The following is a 17042-nucleotide window of genomic DNA, read 5'->3' on the forward strand; positions in this document are numbered from 1 at the left end:
ACTCGTAACTTCAGTGTCACACACACAGTGTGGGAACTTTGAGTACTGAGTTTTACGCGCTGTTTTTTTGCTGTGAATCTGTAGGCAGGTGTAAACAAAAACACTTTGTTTTTCTCAGTGTCTTTGTGTAACCTCACCCCTGATATAATTTGTTCACAGAACTTATTCACATATTTTCAATTTTTATTTTTTTTATAAATACAAATCTTTTCTACATATTCACAAACTTGAATCCTTCGTGCTCCTCGGATGGTCCCCAAGTTGAAAAGTCGTTCTTACGACGTTAGTATGTTCATGAGCTTTTAAGTTTTAACATGAAAACAACACAAGCGCTTCAAAGAAGATGTGTTGTATTTTGTCCCAGATTTGTTGCTGCTCCAGTAAATTCCATAAAACCACTAAAATATTGCTTTACCTGACTTGTTATCAGGGCTAATGCTAATATATAATTTTTCTAACTAATCTAGGTCACTCTACATGGTCGGCAATTAACAGTTACAATCTAATACCATATTACAAATTACAGGTGAGCAAAAAATTGATGTAACACATGAATTAGTAAAAAGTTTCTTAGCATCAGCCAAACTCTCGTCTGCCATTTTTTTTTTGCAATGTCAAATTTCAGCAGGTCGTGCACCAAATTTGTCGCCGACTTTCCGAGATGTTGTTCTGGGGAAGAGGATTAGGGCCACATGTGAAAATATTTATTTTAGTTCTGAGTTTGACTTTAACTCAAATAACTGAACTCAAATAAATTTTTCACATGTGGCCCCAATCCTCTTCCGTATTGTTCTGAGTGGGCGTTCACGTGAATTTTTCCAGTGGGAATCTCATTTTTCCCGATTATACCGACAGCACCTAAATGCCACATTATACCCAAAGGGGGGTGTGGCGGGTCTGCCGGACGTGACGTCGGTGTCGGAAACGCTGTCAGACAGGAACAGACACACGTGTTGGAGAGAGCTGCGGCGAGAACATGAGCTTTCAGCTCTTGCTGACAGAGAGGCCTGAAAAAGAAAAGATAAGCTTTCATACCGACATCTTGTTCGGTTTGTAGCCGCTAACAGACAACAGAATCTCCCGGCTGCCTACAGACCGGCGGAGCAGGACGACGTCGGACCGTTAACCGACCGACAAGGAGAACGAAGAAAGTTGTTGGTCTGTTGTTCCCGGGCCTGTCTCTGTGTGTGTACTCTATCGGTACTTTAGCAGCTTGTTCATTTTTGAATAATTTAAGAGACTGAGGAGGACTTTGAGGGGTTATTTGTACGTCATGGCGGACTACCTGATCAGCGGGCAGACCGGTTACGTTCCTGAAGACGGTCTGTCGGGACAGCAGCTGTTCAACGGAGGAGACGGACTCACATACAAGTAAAGACACCATGTTCACTCCCGCTCTCCTGCCTGCCAGTCCGGGCAAAGACGCGACAGTTACTTTTACTGTTGTAACGTCGCTACTTAATTAATTGTGGGACGTTTCTCAGTTGCTCAGCAACTCGTCTTGGTGTTGCGTGAAAGTCAAATTGAGCTGACGTTACATTAACATCATAACCTCCAAATGAGGCAGTGTTGCCCGAATAGCTGTTATCAACATTACATGAATGAATGACTGCAAACTTGACTTATGAATATCTTCTAGTTCAGAAAAAGAAAAACCAAGCAGGCATACAAGGAACATGTGCGTGGACTCTTGAGCAGGACGCAACTTGAATATCTTTCTCGGGAATCCTCAAGGTTATCATGTTACAGTATGAAGACATGTGTCAGATATTTATGCAGAGAACTTAAAATGCAGTTTGATCAAAATACGCATTTACTGTCCTGTTAAAGGGGTAGTTACTCTCTATTTATGCGTCAAGCTCCAAAAACACTACATTTCCCATAATGCAACCAATAGTATTTTTCACTATACTCTCTGCCTTTTACATGCTTGCTTCTCACACCCTTTGCAGTGCAGGCTTTCTGTTAAGTTATGTTTCAAGCCCAGAGATAATTCTTGACATCATGAGTTTGCACATTTTTTCAAAATTTAAAAAGATTAGAGCCACAAAAGACACCACACAACTATTTTTCACAGGCTGAGTAGTCACTCCTCATGACAAGCAAACCACATATCATGTTTAAAATTGGTGGGACGAACCTTTAAATGTCCAACATAATCACACAGTTAAGTTAGAAGTTACCAGAACTCAGTGATGTTTTAAAATATCTTAATAAATGTTATTAATAAAAAAGTCAAAAAACAGTAGTTGCCTGGTTAGTCAACCGTCTAGTTGGATTGTAAGGATGATGTTCATACAACTAGAGCCCCTGTGCTTGCATAACCAACTGGTTGAACCATTGTTGGCAGCAGAGCAGGAAAGTTTGTCTTTCAGTCAGATGTGATCGTTAATGACTATGTACCCTCAGGCGGTAACTGCTTTCACCTGTGAAATTATATATTGCCAGTTAAGACATGATTGCTGAAGTATCGAGCTTAGAAAGCGAGAATAACATTGACATATTCTGAATTACAGCCTCCTGGAAATTACGTGTTTGAGAGAAACATTCCTGGTGCACACACGCTGGTCCCAAATTTAGGACCTGGCTTACACGGTCCGGTGTTGTTGTGCTGGACTGTGGACCCCGGCTATATTTAGAGCATCTCTCATCTGGGCAGTCCTCTTTGTAACAAAGTGCAAATAGTAGTGATGTGTAGTGACCTGATTTTAGCAACATTTCATGTCCAAAATCCCAGATAATATCTTTCGTAATATGGAGACATCAACATATTGCGTAATACATCTACTGGCTCTACAAAGTGACATCTTAAAATAGCTCGGTATTAAATGTTGAAACGCTGAAAGGATTTGTCCATTGACTAGTCAATGGAAAGAAAATTGCAATTTCTAAAGGAAATCACAGCAATTGTAACAGATCACTTAATTTTTTTTTCATTTATCAAACAAAAATGTCAAATATTTGCTAGTTACATATTCTCTAATGTGAGAGCTGTTGCATTTATGTGTTTTATATCATTGTAAATTGAATATATTTGAGTTTAGGACAGTTGTTTGAACAAAACAAGCAGTCTGAGGACGTCAGCTTGGGCTCCAGGTGATAACTGTCACTAATTTATGACATTTTATAGACTAAATGATTCATCAATGAGTCGATAAATCATATCATGGCAGTGATATATTGCTATATATACACCAGCTCTACTACATGATGTTTTATAATGACAATAACTGATATATAGTGCTTTACAATAAAAACAGAACACATTGTAAAACAGAGAGAGTAAAACAAACTAAAATGCCATAAAAATATAAATGAAATCACTGAAAACCAATTTTAGAAAAGTGTGTTTTTAAAAGTGATTTAAAAGACGAGACCGAGTTTGCAGCCCTGATCTTTTCAGGCAGGTCATTCCAAAGTCGAGGACTCCTGACTGCAGAGACTCATCATCTCTGTGTATCAATCTGGAGCTTAAAACAACAATTAAACCAAGTATGCAATTTTAAAATTGCATAAGTATTCATTGATTGTCGTGATAGAGCGTAATAATGGTTAAACAGTCTCTCGTGCCACGTGCTCGAGCACCCCGTCGTACTCGTTTCTTTTTTTGGGCTCACTGCCACATGGGCCTCACTGCGACTCGTACGCATAGAGCGACATGCTTTGCATATAAGTTCTCTGCATAAATATCTCACGCATGTCCTCATACTGTAACATGATAACCTTCTGAGGATTCCCGTGAAAGAAATTCATGTTGCGTCCTGCTCAAGAGTCTGTGCAGTTGCATTTTTCCTTGTATGCCTGCTTGGTTTTCTATTTCTGAACTAGGAAATATTCAGCTAATATTCAAAAAAGCAGTCAGACATGCTCACTGTGGACTACATGGTTACTTCTATCTATAATCTAATCTATAAACAGTCTGTTACAGCCACTGAAATCTGATTGTGATCTTTTAAGGGCTCCGCTTTTTTTTTTTGGCTGCTCTAACTCTCTTTTCTTTCTCGTCTCTCCTTCAGTGACTTCCTGATACTGCCAGGCTACATCGACTTTACATCAGACCAAGTGGTGAGTGGCGATGAGGGTCAAATATTTACCAAAACACACAGTCTGATTAGCGCAGCTGTTGTGGTATTAAAGTCTGAGTCTGGGATAATGCTCGAGGTGGGAGTGAGGATTATCACTCCTCCCATCACAGATATTCCCTGAATCTGACTCACGATGCGTCCACAAACCAGAACGGGGAACTGTAGCATCCAAGAATTCATAGTTGAGCCCGGTATTTTCACTTCAAGTGTAAATCTGACATATAATACATTTCACCAACACCTGATTGACAGTAAATGCTGCACCAACATAAAACCATACAACATCTTAAAAGATTTTTAGTCTTTTGAGGTGGTTAATTTATCTGCTGTATCATTAATAAATAATATATTAATGTCCATGTTTGCTGTGGTTTGTACAGGACCTGACCTCAGCGCTCACTAAACAAATCACCATGAAAACTCCCTTCGTGTCCTCTCCCATGGACACCGTCACAGAGGCCAACATGGCCATCGCTATGGCAGTGAGTACAACACACAAACACACTCTCCTTGGGTTATTAGGAGGTTTGTTGTTTCACGTTTGCACACCGATGTGTCGTCTCCTCCCAGCTAACAGGTGGCATCGGCTTCATTCACCACAACTGCACTCCAGAGTTCCAGGCCAATGAAGTCCGCAAAGTCAAGGTAGCGACGATGACTATCTGTCGTTTATTTTCACTCTTTCGTCTCCTCTGTTCTTTTATTTCATTCATCTCCTCATTTACTATCTTCCTCTTTGCTTTTAGGCTGTTTTCTTTAAGTGTTCCCCTCTCTTCTCTTTCTGTCTTTCATGATTCTTTCATACATTTACACTCTTGCCTTTTGTTCATTTCGTACGTTTATCTTCCTCTTCTTCATCTCACATTATCTTCTTGTTTGTGTTTTTCTGTCCTCTTAGTTGGTGCAGTCAGTTTGGTTTGTAGTTAGATCCAGTAGAACTGTGTGATTTGGTTTTTTTTTCCTTCCCCCTTCCCTCTTTTTCCTCACCTCCTTCCCTTTCTCCCTCCCTCCCCTCCAGCGGTACGAGCAGGGCTTCATCACAGACCCCGTGGTGATGAGCCCCAACGAGTGCGTGCAGGACGTCTTCCAGGCCAAAGCTCGCCACGGCTTCTGCGGCATTCCCATCACAGACAACGGAAAAATGGGCGGCAAGCTGGTGGGAATCATCTCTTCCAGAGACATCGACTTCCTGAAGGAGGAGGACCACAACCTGCCGCTCAGCGAGGTGAGAGGAGTTTACAAATATCATATTTACTTAATTTTTTTTATTCGTTAGAAAAGCCAAGGTGCATTACACGTAGGTGCAACGCTGGTGGAAATCAGCAGCCATGAAAAGCGTCTTGTACACCTGCTCGGTGATTCTTAACCACAAAGTTATTTATTTAAGTGGACAATATTTCAATCCCAGTCTGAACTTTTTCCCCATGCTATTAAAATGAGTATGTGTTAACATCTTGTTTTTGTTTGTGCCAGAGAGATGTTTGATTTGTTGATATCGGGCAGGTCCAGGGTCAACATACTGAATACGAAACATGTTTTTATAGAGGATCTGTTATAATTTTACATCTCAAAACCACCAGAAACACTAGAAGTTTCTTCATTCTCAGGTCCCCTCTCATCACGTTCAGACGTGTATTTAATTTTTGTCCTGTGTGTGTGTGTGTCACTGTCTTAACAGGTGATGACAAAGCGTGAGGATCTAGTGGTCGCCCCCGCTGGAGTGACACTGAAAGAAGCCAATGAAATCCTCCAGAGGAGTAAGAAAGGTGAGCAGGATGTTTGTTTCCAAAATAATTATTAATGAGTCACTCAGTTAAAAATACAAGTTTATAACAGATTTACAGAGCATTAAAGGGACAATTCACCATTGTGAATATGATGGTTTCTTAAAACTAGGTCACCTACATAGTAGAAATGTGCAGTTATTTTAGAAATTGGTGCCCCATGACTACAGAAAAAGCCTGTAGATTCCACATATCGCTCTTAAGGGGGAATCCTACAACAACCAGAATACATTGCGTGCTTCCCGTCCAATCAGACTGACTGACTCACGGTGTGTTCACAGCCAGCAGAGCAGCTGTCCAGCAAAGACCAAGTCATTGGACAGTTCTATCTCTTTACTGAGGCGTATTTTCATTTACAGAATGTTTTTCCTCATCAGTCTGGATATATCGTACCGGTGTGCAAGTATCAAACAACAAACGGCGTGCTGGAGTTAGTTATGTTGATCAATACAAACTTACTGTGAGCTGTAACGTTAGACAAGCCTGAATGCTGCCAGAGCTGCTGGTGGACAGTCAGCTGGAAGAACAACAGATGTTGCAGCTGCGTCCCAGAGACACAGAGAACATTAAACTGTTGTTGTTCACACTATATCCCTAATTCAGATAGAGAGACTGTTGAAAATCTGCAAAGTGGTCCTTTAACCTACATCCAGGTGAATCTTCAGATGTTTAACCCCTCTGATTGCTCCTCCAGGTAAACTGCCAATAGTGAATGAAGAGGGCTCCCTGGTGTCCATCATCGCCCGCACAGACCTGAAGAAGAACAGAGACTTCCCTCTGGCCTCCAAAGACTCTCGCAAACAGCTGCTGTGCGGCGCCGCCATCGGCACCCACAATGATGACAAATACCGACTGGACCTTCTGGTGCAGAGCGGGGTGGATGTGGTCGTACTGGTGAGGAGGACTTGTAGTAAAGATTTACCATGGAGACTAAGGAGAATGAAGTTTGATTTAGGGGACTGGTCTCAGACTGGTTTGTACTATTTTACTGGGATAGATCTTTGGATTAGTGGTGCAGATTAGGAAAGAATGCGCTTTTCTTTGTTTGGAAGCGAGCTGTTTCATGTTGATGTTAATGAGTTAACTGAATTTACTCAGTGCCGTAGTTGTTTGCACATTCACTGTGGTACACAGGTGCACGACACACTAGACACGAAATAAATGAAGTTGAGTCTGCACATGGTTAAATTTGTTCCCACTCAGTGTTTATTTATGAGAGATGGTCGTTCTGATAAAGATCCATACAGGACGACAACTTTGATCTCTCTTCAGCTGTTTAATTTAATGATGTGCGGACTCCTTTGATTTGATTTGATCTGGATTCACTACAACACTGGACTGCCAATTGAAAATAATGATGTTTTGTAAGAAATGATGTTTCTTTTGTACCTCCAGGACTCGTCTCAGGGCAACTCAATCTTCCAGATCAACATGATCAAATATATCAAAGAGAAGTACCCGAGCCTACAAGTCATCGGAGGCAATGGTAACTACCTTTTACATGTACATGTGCAAAATAATCAGAAAAGGTATTTTAATTGATCCCAGCTACCCTTTCAACATAAAGGTTGTAGAGAACTGGCTGTCGTAATGGCTGCAATAGATTCTTTTTGTACATTTCGACAAGGAAGGGCCAGACAGACCCGCTAATGATTAATCAAAGTTATTTTTATTGTTAGGGAAAAGAGGAAGCATGCACTTCTGATATTTGTCATCGTCATTGTCAGCGAAGAGATCAGCTGGGTCACATTTGTCAGCCAACACACTCGGCTGGCCGATCCTCCCTAATGGCTCATCTGCTCAGTTAATATTTTGTGAGCGTTTGTCTAACGGGCTCTCTGTCTCCCTCTGTCCTCTGCAGTGGTGACTGCAGCTCAGGCCAAGAACCTGATCGATGCAGGAGTGGACGGACTGAGAGTGGGGATGGGCAGCGGCTCCATTTGCATCACACAGGAAGGTGAGTGACTGACTGCCAAACTCAACATCACACAATCAGCCCCGCTTCGCCGTTCTGGAGCCTCTGATATGGTTATTGTAGATGCCAATTAAAAGAAGAAAAGGAACATCTGACTGTTTTGGGTTTTTTTGTTGATTTAACTTTCGTTTCGCTGTAAAATGAAAAGTGGGACGCTAAAGCGGTTTGTTTGATTGCATTAACTACTTTTAGCTTGTTGTGTTAAGTTTCGGGGTTGCTTGACTGATCCTCATGCAGGGATGAGAATACACTGTATCAACTCAGTAATGGCACAAAAACATGTGCACTCCCATAAAGTCTGCCATAGTATTCATCCAACTCTGCAACATGAGCATCTCTGAATGATTTTACCATCTCGTACAGTTTCTCTGTGATACTTTGGGTGCAGTGGTTGTTGGTATTTCTCTGGTTGCTTCTGTCTGATCAGCTTCATAATTGTTTAGGGTTCAGAGATTAGTTTGACAGTTTTATCAGCCAAATCACATCAAGAACACTAGGTACTACGGTCACCTGATTTGTCATTGTGACCATCGGGAAAGACAAATGTTGTGTAGTGTCTTGACTTGAGAAATAAAGTTGTAGGTTAAGAATGAAGCTGATTTTGATCTTTGTATCTGCTGTGAAAACAACTAGATTCTGGATTTATCTAAATAGTCATTGGAGATATATTTTGCTACGATTTGTCCGGCATAGTGAAAAGGTATCGTTATTGTTCATCTTTGTGCTTCTTGTTGTCTCTTCATCTTGTCCAAGATTCCTCTCAAATCATGAGCAATATTTGTATTTTCCTCATTTTTTTTTCTTTAGCTTACTGTTTTCTTAATTTTTGTCTGTCCTCTTCATACCTGCCTCCTCTCCTTCTTTCTCTTTCTCTGCTTTCTTCCTCTTAAATCCTCTCCTACCTCTGTGTTTTGTATGGTGTGTGTGTGTGTGTGTGTGTGTGTTTCTGTGTGTCCATGTTCAGCTCCCCTCAGTATACCACCAGCAATAAAGCTCCACAGCCCCAAAACCCCAACCACTGTTACAGGATACTCCAGTAAGTTCCCCCCCACCCTCTTTTGGCCTGCTCTGGGCTCCCATTGGCTCCACTATCACAGTGTGTGTCCCCCCCTCCACCCCCCTCCACTTCACAGCCTGCTGCATTGATTGGTTAACGGCTTTGCATCAGTAGAAGTAGTGGTAGTAGGTTTGTTTTTTGAGAGCTGGCCTTGGGTGATGTGGGGTTTTGGGGTTTTGCTCGTTCCTGTGTCCTCACTAATCTGTCAATCATCCTGAGTGAATGTTGCTCCTCCTCCACCCGCTTTACTGACCTCTTGGTCTCGTCTTGATGACATCATCAGAATGAAACACATACATTGTGTGTCTTTCGGTTAGCAATCAATACCATTCGTTAGATGTCGGCTGTTTCAAGTCCAAACCCCCCGGTGTTGCTATTTCTAACCTGTTTCTAACTCACAGCATCGGCACCATACAGCCGATGCTGTGAGTTAGAGCGGCCCAGTAAAATAAAAAGCAGCCACAGGGTGTCCCTGTTTAACAGAGGTGGTAGTCTTTGTGGGCTGGTTGAGATCATTCAGGCTCTATTACAGTAAAGTCGTCATAATTAATCATTATCAAGGACGAGGCGGCCTCCATAGATTTTATTTCCCCTTTTTCAGCCATGTTCCTATGTCGATGACTTGCTTTTCTAACACAATGTTTAATGTTTACACAGGCTGTGTGGTTAAAGGGAAACATTAGTATTTTTCAACCTAGACCTTATTTTCCCATCTTTTTGTGCTGCAGCCGCAAAACAGGCTGTAATGTAATCCTTTGGGGTGATAAGGCCCCGTCAATGTACGTCCACTAAAAGTGCTTGTTTTTGCTGCTGACAGGCTCAGATTACTATAAGTGTCTGACAACATTATGGAAAGGACTGTATATAGAAAATAAAACTTTTTTTCTTTACCTTTGCCCTATCGGATTACTTTGCCTACCTATTTCATGGCTGCTGGCTGAAGCTCTCTCGCTCTATACTGAACCAATTTCAAAAATGATCGCCCCCATTTTAGTCACTTAGACACAAAAAGGTGGGAAAATAGGGTTCATGTTGAAAAATACAGAAGTTTATCTTTTAAGGCAGCATGTGAGTAGCGCAGAAGCAGCTTCAGTCATCTGTCAGTGTCTACACAGCAGGATGCGTTCAAGCACGGTACTGTGTGTAGGTCACCCGTGTTTTAGCCCAGTACACAATCACTGTGGTTACACACGTAAAAGAGAAGATAATGGACATGAAGCCTAAAATGATATGATTTATTTATGGATCAGACACACTTTCCAACATGGTCCCAAGATGCTAAAAGACAAAGAAACATAAAGAAACAGATTTAATATAAAAGCTAAACAATATAAATATGAAGTCCAAAAACACATCACCGCAATCTAAGAAATAAAAAAAATAATAACGTTCACATCAAACTGACAATTATTCTTTGGGTCACAGTAACCTGCGTAAAGAGCGTCTGAAACACCTCCTGTGTAGACGAGCCGTATTAGTCACTACCGTTAGTCTGCATATGGACATGCGGTGGCATGTGTGCAAAAACCTGATGTTGAAATGTGCTGCCAGCTGTGATTGATGCACTGAAAGGTGACACAGATGTAGCATGGATGTGTGAGAGGACGCGTCTGCTCTCACCTGCTCTGTGGAGTTTGATCAGCATCGTGGCTGGAAAAGGATCAGGTGTTTGTTTTGTTTTGTTTTTTTTTTAAATTCTGATTTGCTCATATGATTTCTGAAATGAGTACCTTGAACTTATTGAGCTGTAATCGTATCAGGTTTCTCTTTATCATGACATGAATGCGTAGCAGGATTATTGGTTTGGTAAGTACCGTGCAGCCCTGAGTTCACAGGAAGAAAAACAACTGTAGTGTTAAAACAGGAATTGTGAGGTTTCTCCTTTTTGGCAGTATTGATTGTCAGTGTCCTTTTACCTGATGTGAAACATTACTGGTTTAAAATATTTAACTAGCTATGCTCGGCTGAACAGAGGTGGCATATTATATGTGTAGATATGTGAGAAAAGTTTGGAGACTCACTGAAATGTGGTTTTTGTCTGCTGATGTGACAAGTTTAACTTCCTCATTCCTACTTTTCTTTAACAAATATCACTACAGAAACCAGCGTGTTGTTTTTTTTTTTTTACACATCACTTCCTGGGAGTTTCCACCATGCATGTCATTTTATAACCAAATCTTTGAACTTAGTTGAGAAGTTTTGTTTAATGTCTGTTTATAAAATGATCAGACAGCTGATGATCACTGGTTCCAAAGCTCATCTGTACTTTCAGTGTTTTAAAATCCTACTTCACCAACACTCCAGTGTAAAAAAAAAAAAAAAAAAAAAAAAGTAAAACCTTGTGTAACGAGCTGTGTAAGCATTGTGCAAGCGTCAGTAAGTGTATTTTCTAATAGGTGAAGGGTGTTTATATAAGACGAGCTGCATGTTGAAACCTACAGTCAGCGGTCATGAGACTAGAAGCCTGTGGTTACGACGACTAATGTCTTCAGCTGTGTACATATTGTGTCACATGATTTGAATCCTCTGTCTCTCTCCTCCTTCTAACAGTGCTGGCATGCGGCAGACCCCAGGCCACAGCTGTCTATAAGGTGTCAGAGTACGCCAGGCGTTTCGGTGTGCCGGTCATCGCCGATGGCGGCATCCAGACCGTCGGACACATTGCCAAAGCCCTGGCGCTGGGAGCGTCCACAGGTATGGATGTATTCAGAGTCAGTGTGCAAGAGTTCATAATGACTTTATTTCAGAAGATCAATTATATTATTAGGATGCTGTCATGTGTTTCAAATCCATGCTACAGAGAGGATTATAATTTGAACAGTTGATTTTCAGATCTGGATTAAGGGTATTTACTGCCCTCTATGTGAAACCATGGTTACACTGGGAAAGAAAAAGTGAAAAGACTTTCTTTTCCCCACTTTCATTCCATTTTAGCCTTTCAGTCGTCATCATTAATATCCAATCCTCTAACGTAACTTGACTTACTAACTTCTCTCTCCGTCTTTGTGCAGTGATGATGGGCTCCCTGCTAGCCGCCACCAGCGAAGCTCCCGGTGAATATTTCTTCTCTGACGGTATCAGGCTCAAGAAATACCGTGGCATGGGTTCCCTGGATGCCATGGACAAAAACCTCGGCTCCCAGACGAGATACTTCAGGTACAGAAACACACAAATTAAACTGAGCTAACAGACTGCCAGAATTTGTAGTTAGTTAACAGCACTGCACTGTTAAGCAGGTTAGAACACAACAATGCAATGGTCTCATTTTTACCCCAAAAGAGAAAATAACCCATCTACACAGCACCACTCAGCCTCACTACCAAGCTTCCCCATCTCCCTTCTCATCTGTAGTGGTGAAGAATGATGAGCTTACTAGAAAAGGACAGAATGTCAGACATTTTATCCAATAATACTGTAAAAAAAAAACATCTTTATTTGTGTCCAAAAAAAAGTATCACAACACTCATCAAGTAACAAACTGCTTTGGATCATTCACCTCATCCTTCACCCACTAGGTGGCAGTACACAGGTTGGAGAAGATCATCTGACCCACTGCACCACTCACTTGTTTTTTTTTTCTTTTCTTTCTCCTCTCTCCCACAGTGAGTGTGATAAGATTAAAGTTGCTCAGGGTGTTTCCGGAGCAGTGCAAGATAAAGGCTCCATCCACAAGTTTGTCCCCTACCTGCTGGCTGGCATTCAGCACTCCTGTCAGGACATCGGATCAAAGAGTCTCACACAGCTCAGGTAAAGACACAAACACACAGGTATCTGCCCGCCTGAGTCCGCTGTAGCTTCTGGGGCTCACATAGAAAAAATGTTCACAGATTAGTAGAACCTATAAGGACTTATGAATCTATGAGGAAGCAAGAATATCTTGACATGTGAGGATGTCAGTGGTGAACCGTGACCATTAGAGCGCACGATCACTCAAAATCAAAGGCGGAGGCGTGTAGACACAGCTGTTAGTGGCTTGCAGCTCTCTCTCTCTCTCTCTCTCAAACAAACAAAACTACAACCAGTCATGTGTGCTGTTATTATTCATGTACAAATGAAAGAAAAATACATTTGTCTCCAAACTTATTTTGTCTGCTGCTTAGAGCTTTAATAAATGCACTACTATTTGCAAATAGGTCTCCAGGTGAACTGGCTGACAGGACATTTAATCCTTGCTCAGCATGAAGCTAACAACACGTTAATACAATGGGGAAATCCCATAGAAAAAATGGCTAAGCTAGCAGAGTTAGCATTACACTATTTAACTTAAAACAGTCACAAGATGTGTACACAAAGTAGTCTTTTATGAACACATAACGTTTAAGATGAGACAGGAACATTTCCAAACAAACAACATGACAAGGGAGCCTTGAATTAAGACATGACGAACATGGTGCGGTGAGCTGAGCTACAAGCAGGACAGCTCTGGCCTTCAGGGAGGCCTAGGGGGATGATTTTTGGAGCCACCCACTGTAAATCAACATGTCATCAATTAACTCACCCATCTTTCTAAACAAACACATGTGGCTCTGGGGGCTACGGCCTTCTGTCCGAGTTATGTAGTCCTAACCAATGAGTGAACCAGCTTAACTTTTCTCTGCCTAGAGACGACAACAACGAAAAATCTGATTGGATAACTCTATTTTCATGGTTTCAGGACAGTAACCTTTTCATTTCTGAATCAAACTTGATAGAAAATGAGGCTAAAAGATTTAGAATTAGAAGAAAACAGTTATTAAATGAAAGAGATTAAATATAACATTTAAAATGCTGATAAGTTTGACCTTCTCTAAGGGTTCCCCTCTGGAGCATATTAACATTAATCTCACAGTACAACCTGAGGGAGCTGCTAGCACGGCCGTAGCCTCTTCATCTTGTTTCTCTCAAGTCCACAGAATTCATCTCCCAGCATTTACATGATTTCCCTTTTCTGGTATTTGTATAGAACTGTATTTGTTCCCCTTGATGTTTGGTGTTGTGTGTAAATGTGTTTCTTTCTTCTTCCTGGCAGAGCCATGATGTACTCTGGAGATCTGAAATTTGAAAAGAGAACAACGTCAGCTCAAATGGAGGGCGGAGTCCACAGCCTGCACAGGTACACACACACACACACACACACACACACACACACACACAACGTAACACAAACTGGTGTTTCTTCAGTACAGATCCACATCATTCTGTTCAGTTTCATATTCCATAATCTTAAGTTCTTAGTTTCATGTCTCGCCACAGACACACAAACCTTCAGTTAAACTTCCTCTTTAGCGTCTCCATTCTGGCTGCTGCTGCTGCGTCTGTCTTGCCGCGAAACGTCAGGGGGGCATCATGGATAGTCGTGTGATCTTTCCTTCTCTTCTCACTCTTCTTTCTCCCACAGTTACGAGAAACGTCTGTTTTGAAAAGAAGCCAGCCGTTCATCCCGCAGACGGAGAATCCTTCCAACACACATTATGCAAAACACACTACTTTCCAGTCCCTCTTATTCATACATCATTCTACACACGCACAACTAACTTCTCATACAAATTAGTCTTTAAAAGATAAGCTCACACACACACACACTCTTCCAAGGATCCATCGGTCTTCCTGCCAGTATCATCTATGCATTGTCTTTGTTTAGTATATGTGTGTTTGTGTGTCAAGGAGGGGAACTAAGCATTTATCAGTCAGTGCACGTGTGATTGAATCCTCCGATGCCTTCCATGTTGTGATTAAATAAATTGTCTCCAGTATACTGGTGTGTCCATTGTAAGGCAGAAATGTTGTCAAATAATAAAAACTTATGTGTTTTTCCACAAGCTGCTGTCATCTATTTTTTTTTTGGTCGACTTTTATAATTTGGAAATAAGCAGTTTTATTGTATATATGTAGTCATAGACACATTTAGCAGCATTAATTCTTCATGTGCATGTTCTCATGTTACCAGGGGAAGGAGAAGTATATCCTAAGACGACGTGTTGCAGCTCGTGTATCTACTGTGAAATTGTTGCCTTAACAGCGCAACATATATAGTTCATCTAATGTTGGAAACTTGGGGTGAAAATCCAGTATGCAAAGACCTGACTACCATCCATGTGTACTCTCATTGATATAATCTGTTTAAATCAAGCATTCATTAAATATTGGTATTTTTCAAGGCAGATCTGGCACCTACAGCACAACACCAGACCAAATAAACAGACAGTAAAGGCAGAATTAGGTTAAATCTTCATAAATATTATTAAAACTTACTTTCATATTAAATTGTACTCGTCCTGTAAGTTTTCAAGTCTGTCTTAAAACAACAGTCGGGTGCCCAAATAATGAAACGTTTTGCTCGCTGTAATCGTTCCTCCTGTTCATACTGGACAGCAAAAGATAGTTTACAATGGAAGTGATCCACCGTCCTCTTTAGTGCAAAAATGCATTTAAAAGTTGATCTGAGCCTTATATGAGGCTTCAGCAGTCTGAGTTAGTCCTATCAAGTGGATATCTGCCACATTTACAGTCTTTTTAGCATCAAATTCCCTCTTTGTGTTTCTGCGGACAGTGTTTCCCCGTTGAGCTGCGGTGGAAGTATAGTAACAAAAAGACTGAAATGTTGAAATATATCTATTTGATTTGACTCATTTGACTCAGCTGAAGCTTCATATTAGATTCAGATTTTAAATACATTTTTGCACTGAAGGAGGACTGTGGATTTTGGCTCCCATCACTTACATTGAAAGCACATTTTGAAAGAATTTTTTATTGTCTGGTATGAACAGGAGGAATGATTACAGCTAGAAAAGACGATTTCAATGTTCATTTGGGCGAATAAGTATTGTTTTAAGACAGACTTGAAAAATTGTTAATCTATCCTTTAAATACAGTGTCCAATTTATTTAAGAATTTACATTTCAGTTCATTTTTACGATATTAGGAAAAAAAGGGGACCTGTAAAATAAATGTACCAAATTTTGTCAAAATAATCACTTGTGTAAATGCTTGTTCTCAGTTTGCATCTAGATAATTTTCATCTACTGCACATCAATCTCACATTCAGCTAAAGTGTAAGGTAGGCCTTTAAAGTTCATTTTAATTTGTTTCCTAAAAAAAAAATACAATACAAGTCAAAGGTTTGGACACACGTTGAATGAAAAAATATGTTCAAACTTTGACTGGTACTGTGTAATGTTAACAAACTTAGTTTATACACTTCAAACTAAAATCTGCCGACAAATATTTCAGTTTCAGATAAGGTAACTTGGCATCATTTAGTTCAGTTTCTAATTTACAGAAGTAGAAGTCCTGTTTGTTGACAGACTGTCTGAACTGCCAATTATCAAAGTACATGCAAGGTCAAAGCGTGGGAGTGATGATCATCAGTTTCCTCCATCAGAGAACAAACAGCCACCTTCTCTCCACCTACCTCACCTCCAATCTACCCGCTGGAGGTCTCCTGGGAGGATCAGATGCTCCGCCAAATCCACCGGACTTTCCAGGCTGAAACCCAGACGGACTGATGGAACTCCTCCTGTCACACTCTGTTGGTCACACCTGTCTCACATCATCCATCATGTCACATGCAGATGTTTCTAATTAACACAAAAGGAAAGAGTCCATTTACAGCTCTCAGTCAGCTCTACTGAAAGAAGCAGACACAACCAATCCCACCACCATTAGAAACACCACAGTACTGCTGCCTCTACTGTTCAAGATACAAGAAGTTTATTATCATATGCACAGTAAACATGGACGGTTACACCGTGCATTGCAATTCTTACTTTGCTCTTCCACTCTTTCATGGAAAAAAATTAAAATAAATTTAAATTTTAAAATTAAAATCACAAACAAAGGATATAAGTTATATATAAATTACGTGTACAGTACAGTATTCTGATGTATTCTGACCAAGCAGCAGGTCATAAAAATACACTATGTATTATTGCAAATAGCAGTGTAGAAAATGGCCATAAAGTTAATACTATAACAACCCAATAAGCTTTTAGATGGTGATTTGCTGGTCAAAAGACATGTAGATGTCTTGATTAAAACCAAACTATATTTGTTTGAAAAGGTTTTTTTTTACATTTAGGTTGCATGTAACTCAGCAGATTTCAGATTACATTTCATTAAGAAGATTCTAACATTGAAACACTGAAACATTGTATTGAAATGGA

At 40.6% G+C, this 17042-nt stretch overlaps 1 protein-coding gene and 1 long non-coding RNA gene across 3 annotated transcripts; one reads left to right on the forward strand and one right to left on the reverse strand.

Moving 5' to 3' along the window:
* Positions 1 to 901: 901 nt before the first annotated feature.
* On the forward strand, positions 902 to 14699 carry impdh2 (IMP (inosine 5'-monophosphate) dehydrogenase 2). Of its 2 annotated transcripts, XM_044352883.1 has the most exons (15): positions 902 to 1371; positions 4017 to 4065; positions 4466 to 4567; positions 4656 to 4730; positions 5104 to 5310; positions 5764 to 5851; positions 6564 to 6763; positions 7265 to 7355; positions 7731 to 7826; positions 8809 to 8880; positions 11452 to 11595; positions 11913 to 12057; positions 12505 to 12648; positions 13910 to 13993; positions 14279 to 14699. In XM_044352883.1, the coding sequence occupies exons 1-15, from the start codon at positions 1274 to 1276 to the stop codon at positions 14298 to 14300; spliced, it is 1617 nt and encodes a 538-aa protein (XP_044208818.1). In that variant the 5' UTR covers positions 902 to 1273; the 3' UTR covers positions 14301 to 14699. The 2 variants fall into 2 exon arrangements, with proteins under 2 accessions (XP_044208818.1, XP_044208819.1); XM_044352884.1 differs by lacking the exon at positions 8809 to 8880.
* On the reverse strand, positions 12982 to 16418 carry LOC122983119. The gene is made up of 3 exons (XR_006403592.1): positions 16292 to 16418; positions 14144 to 14291; positions 12982 to 13931 (listed from the first exon to the last, which is right to left on the reverse strand). It is a non-coding gene; the product is annotated as an uncharacterized LOC122983119 (long non-coding RNA).
* Positions 16419 to 17042: the final 624 nt, after the last annotated feature.

The sequence above is a fragment of the Thunnus albacares genome, chromosome 5 (assembly GCF_914725855.1).
Source record: "Thunnus albacares chromosome 5, fThuAlb1.1, whole genome shotgun sequence".
Taxonomy (NCBI): domain Eukaryota; kingdom Metazoa; phylum Chordata; class Actinopteri; order Scombriformes; family Scombridae; genus Thunnus; species Thunnus albacares.

Coding starts and splice junctions, on each gene's coding strand:
- impdh2 (XM_044352883.1), top strand. CDS start 1,274: ATGGCGGACTACCTGATCAGCGGGCAGACCGGTTACGTTCCTGAAGAC. Junction 8,881..11,451: donor CACTGTTACAGGATACTCCA/GTAAGTTCCCCC, acceptor TCCTTCTAACAG/TGCTGGCATGCGGCAGACCC. Junction 12,649..13,909: donor AAGAGTCTCACACAGCTCAG/GTAAAGACACAA, acceptor TCTTCCTGGCAG/AGCCATGATGTACTCTGGAG.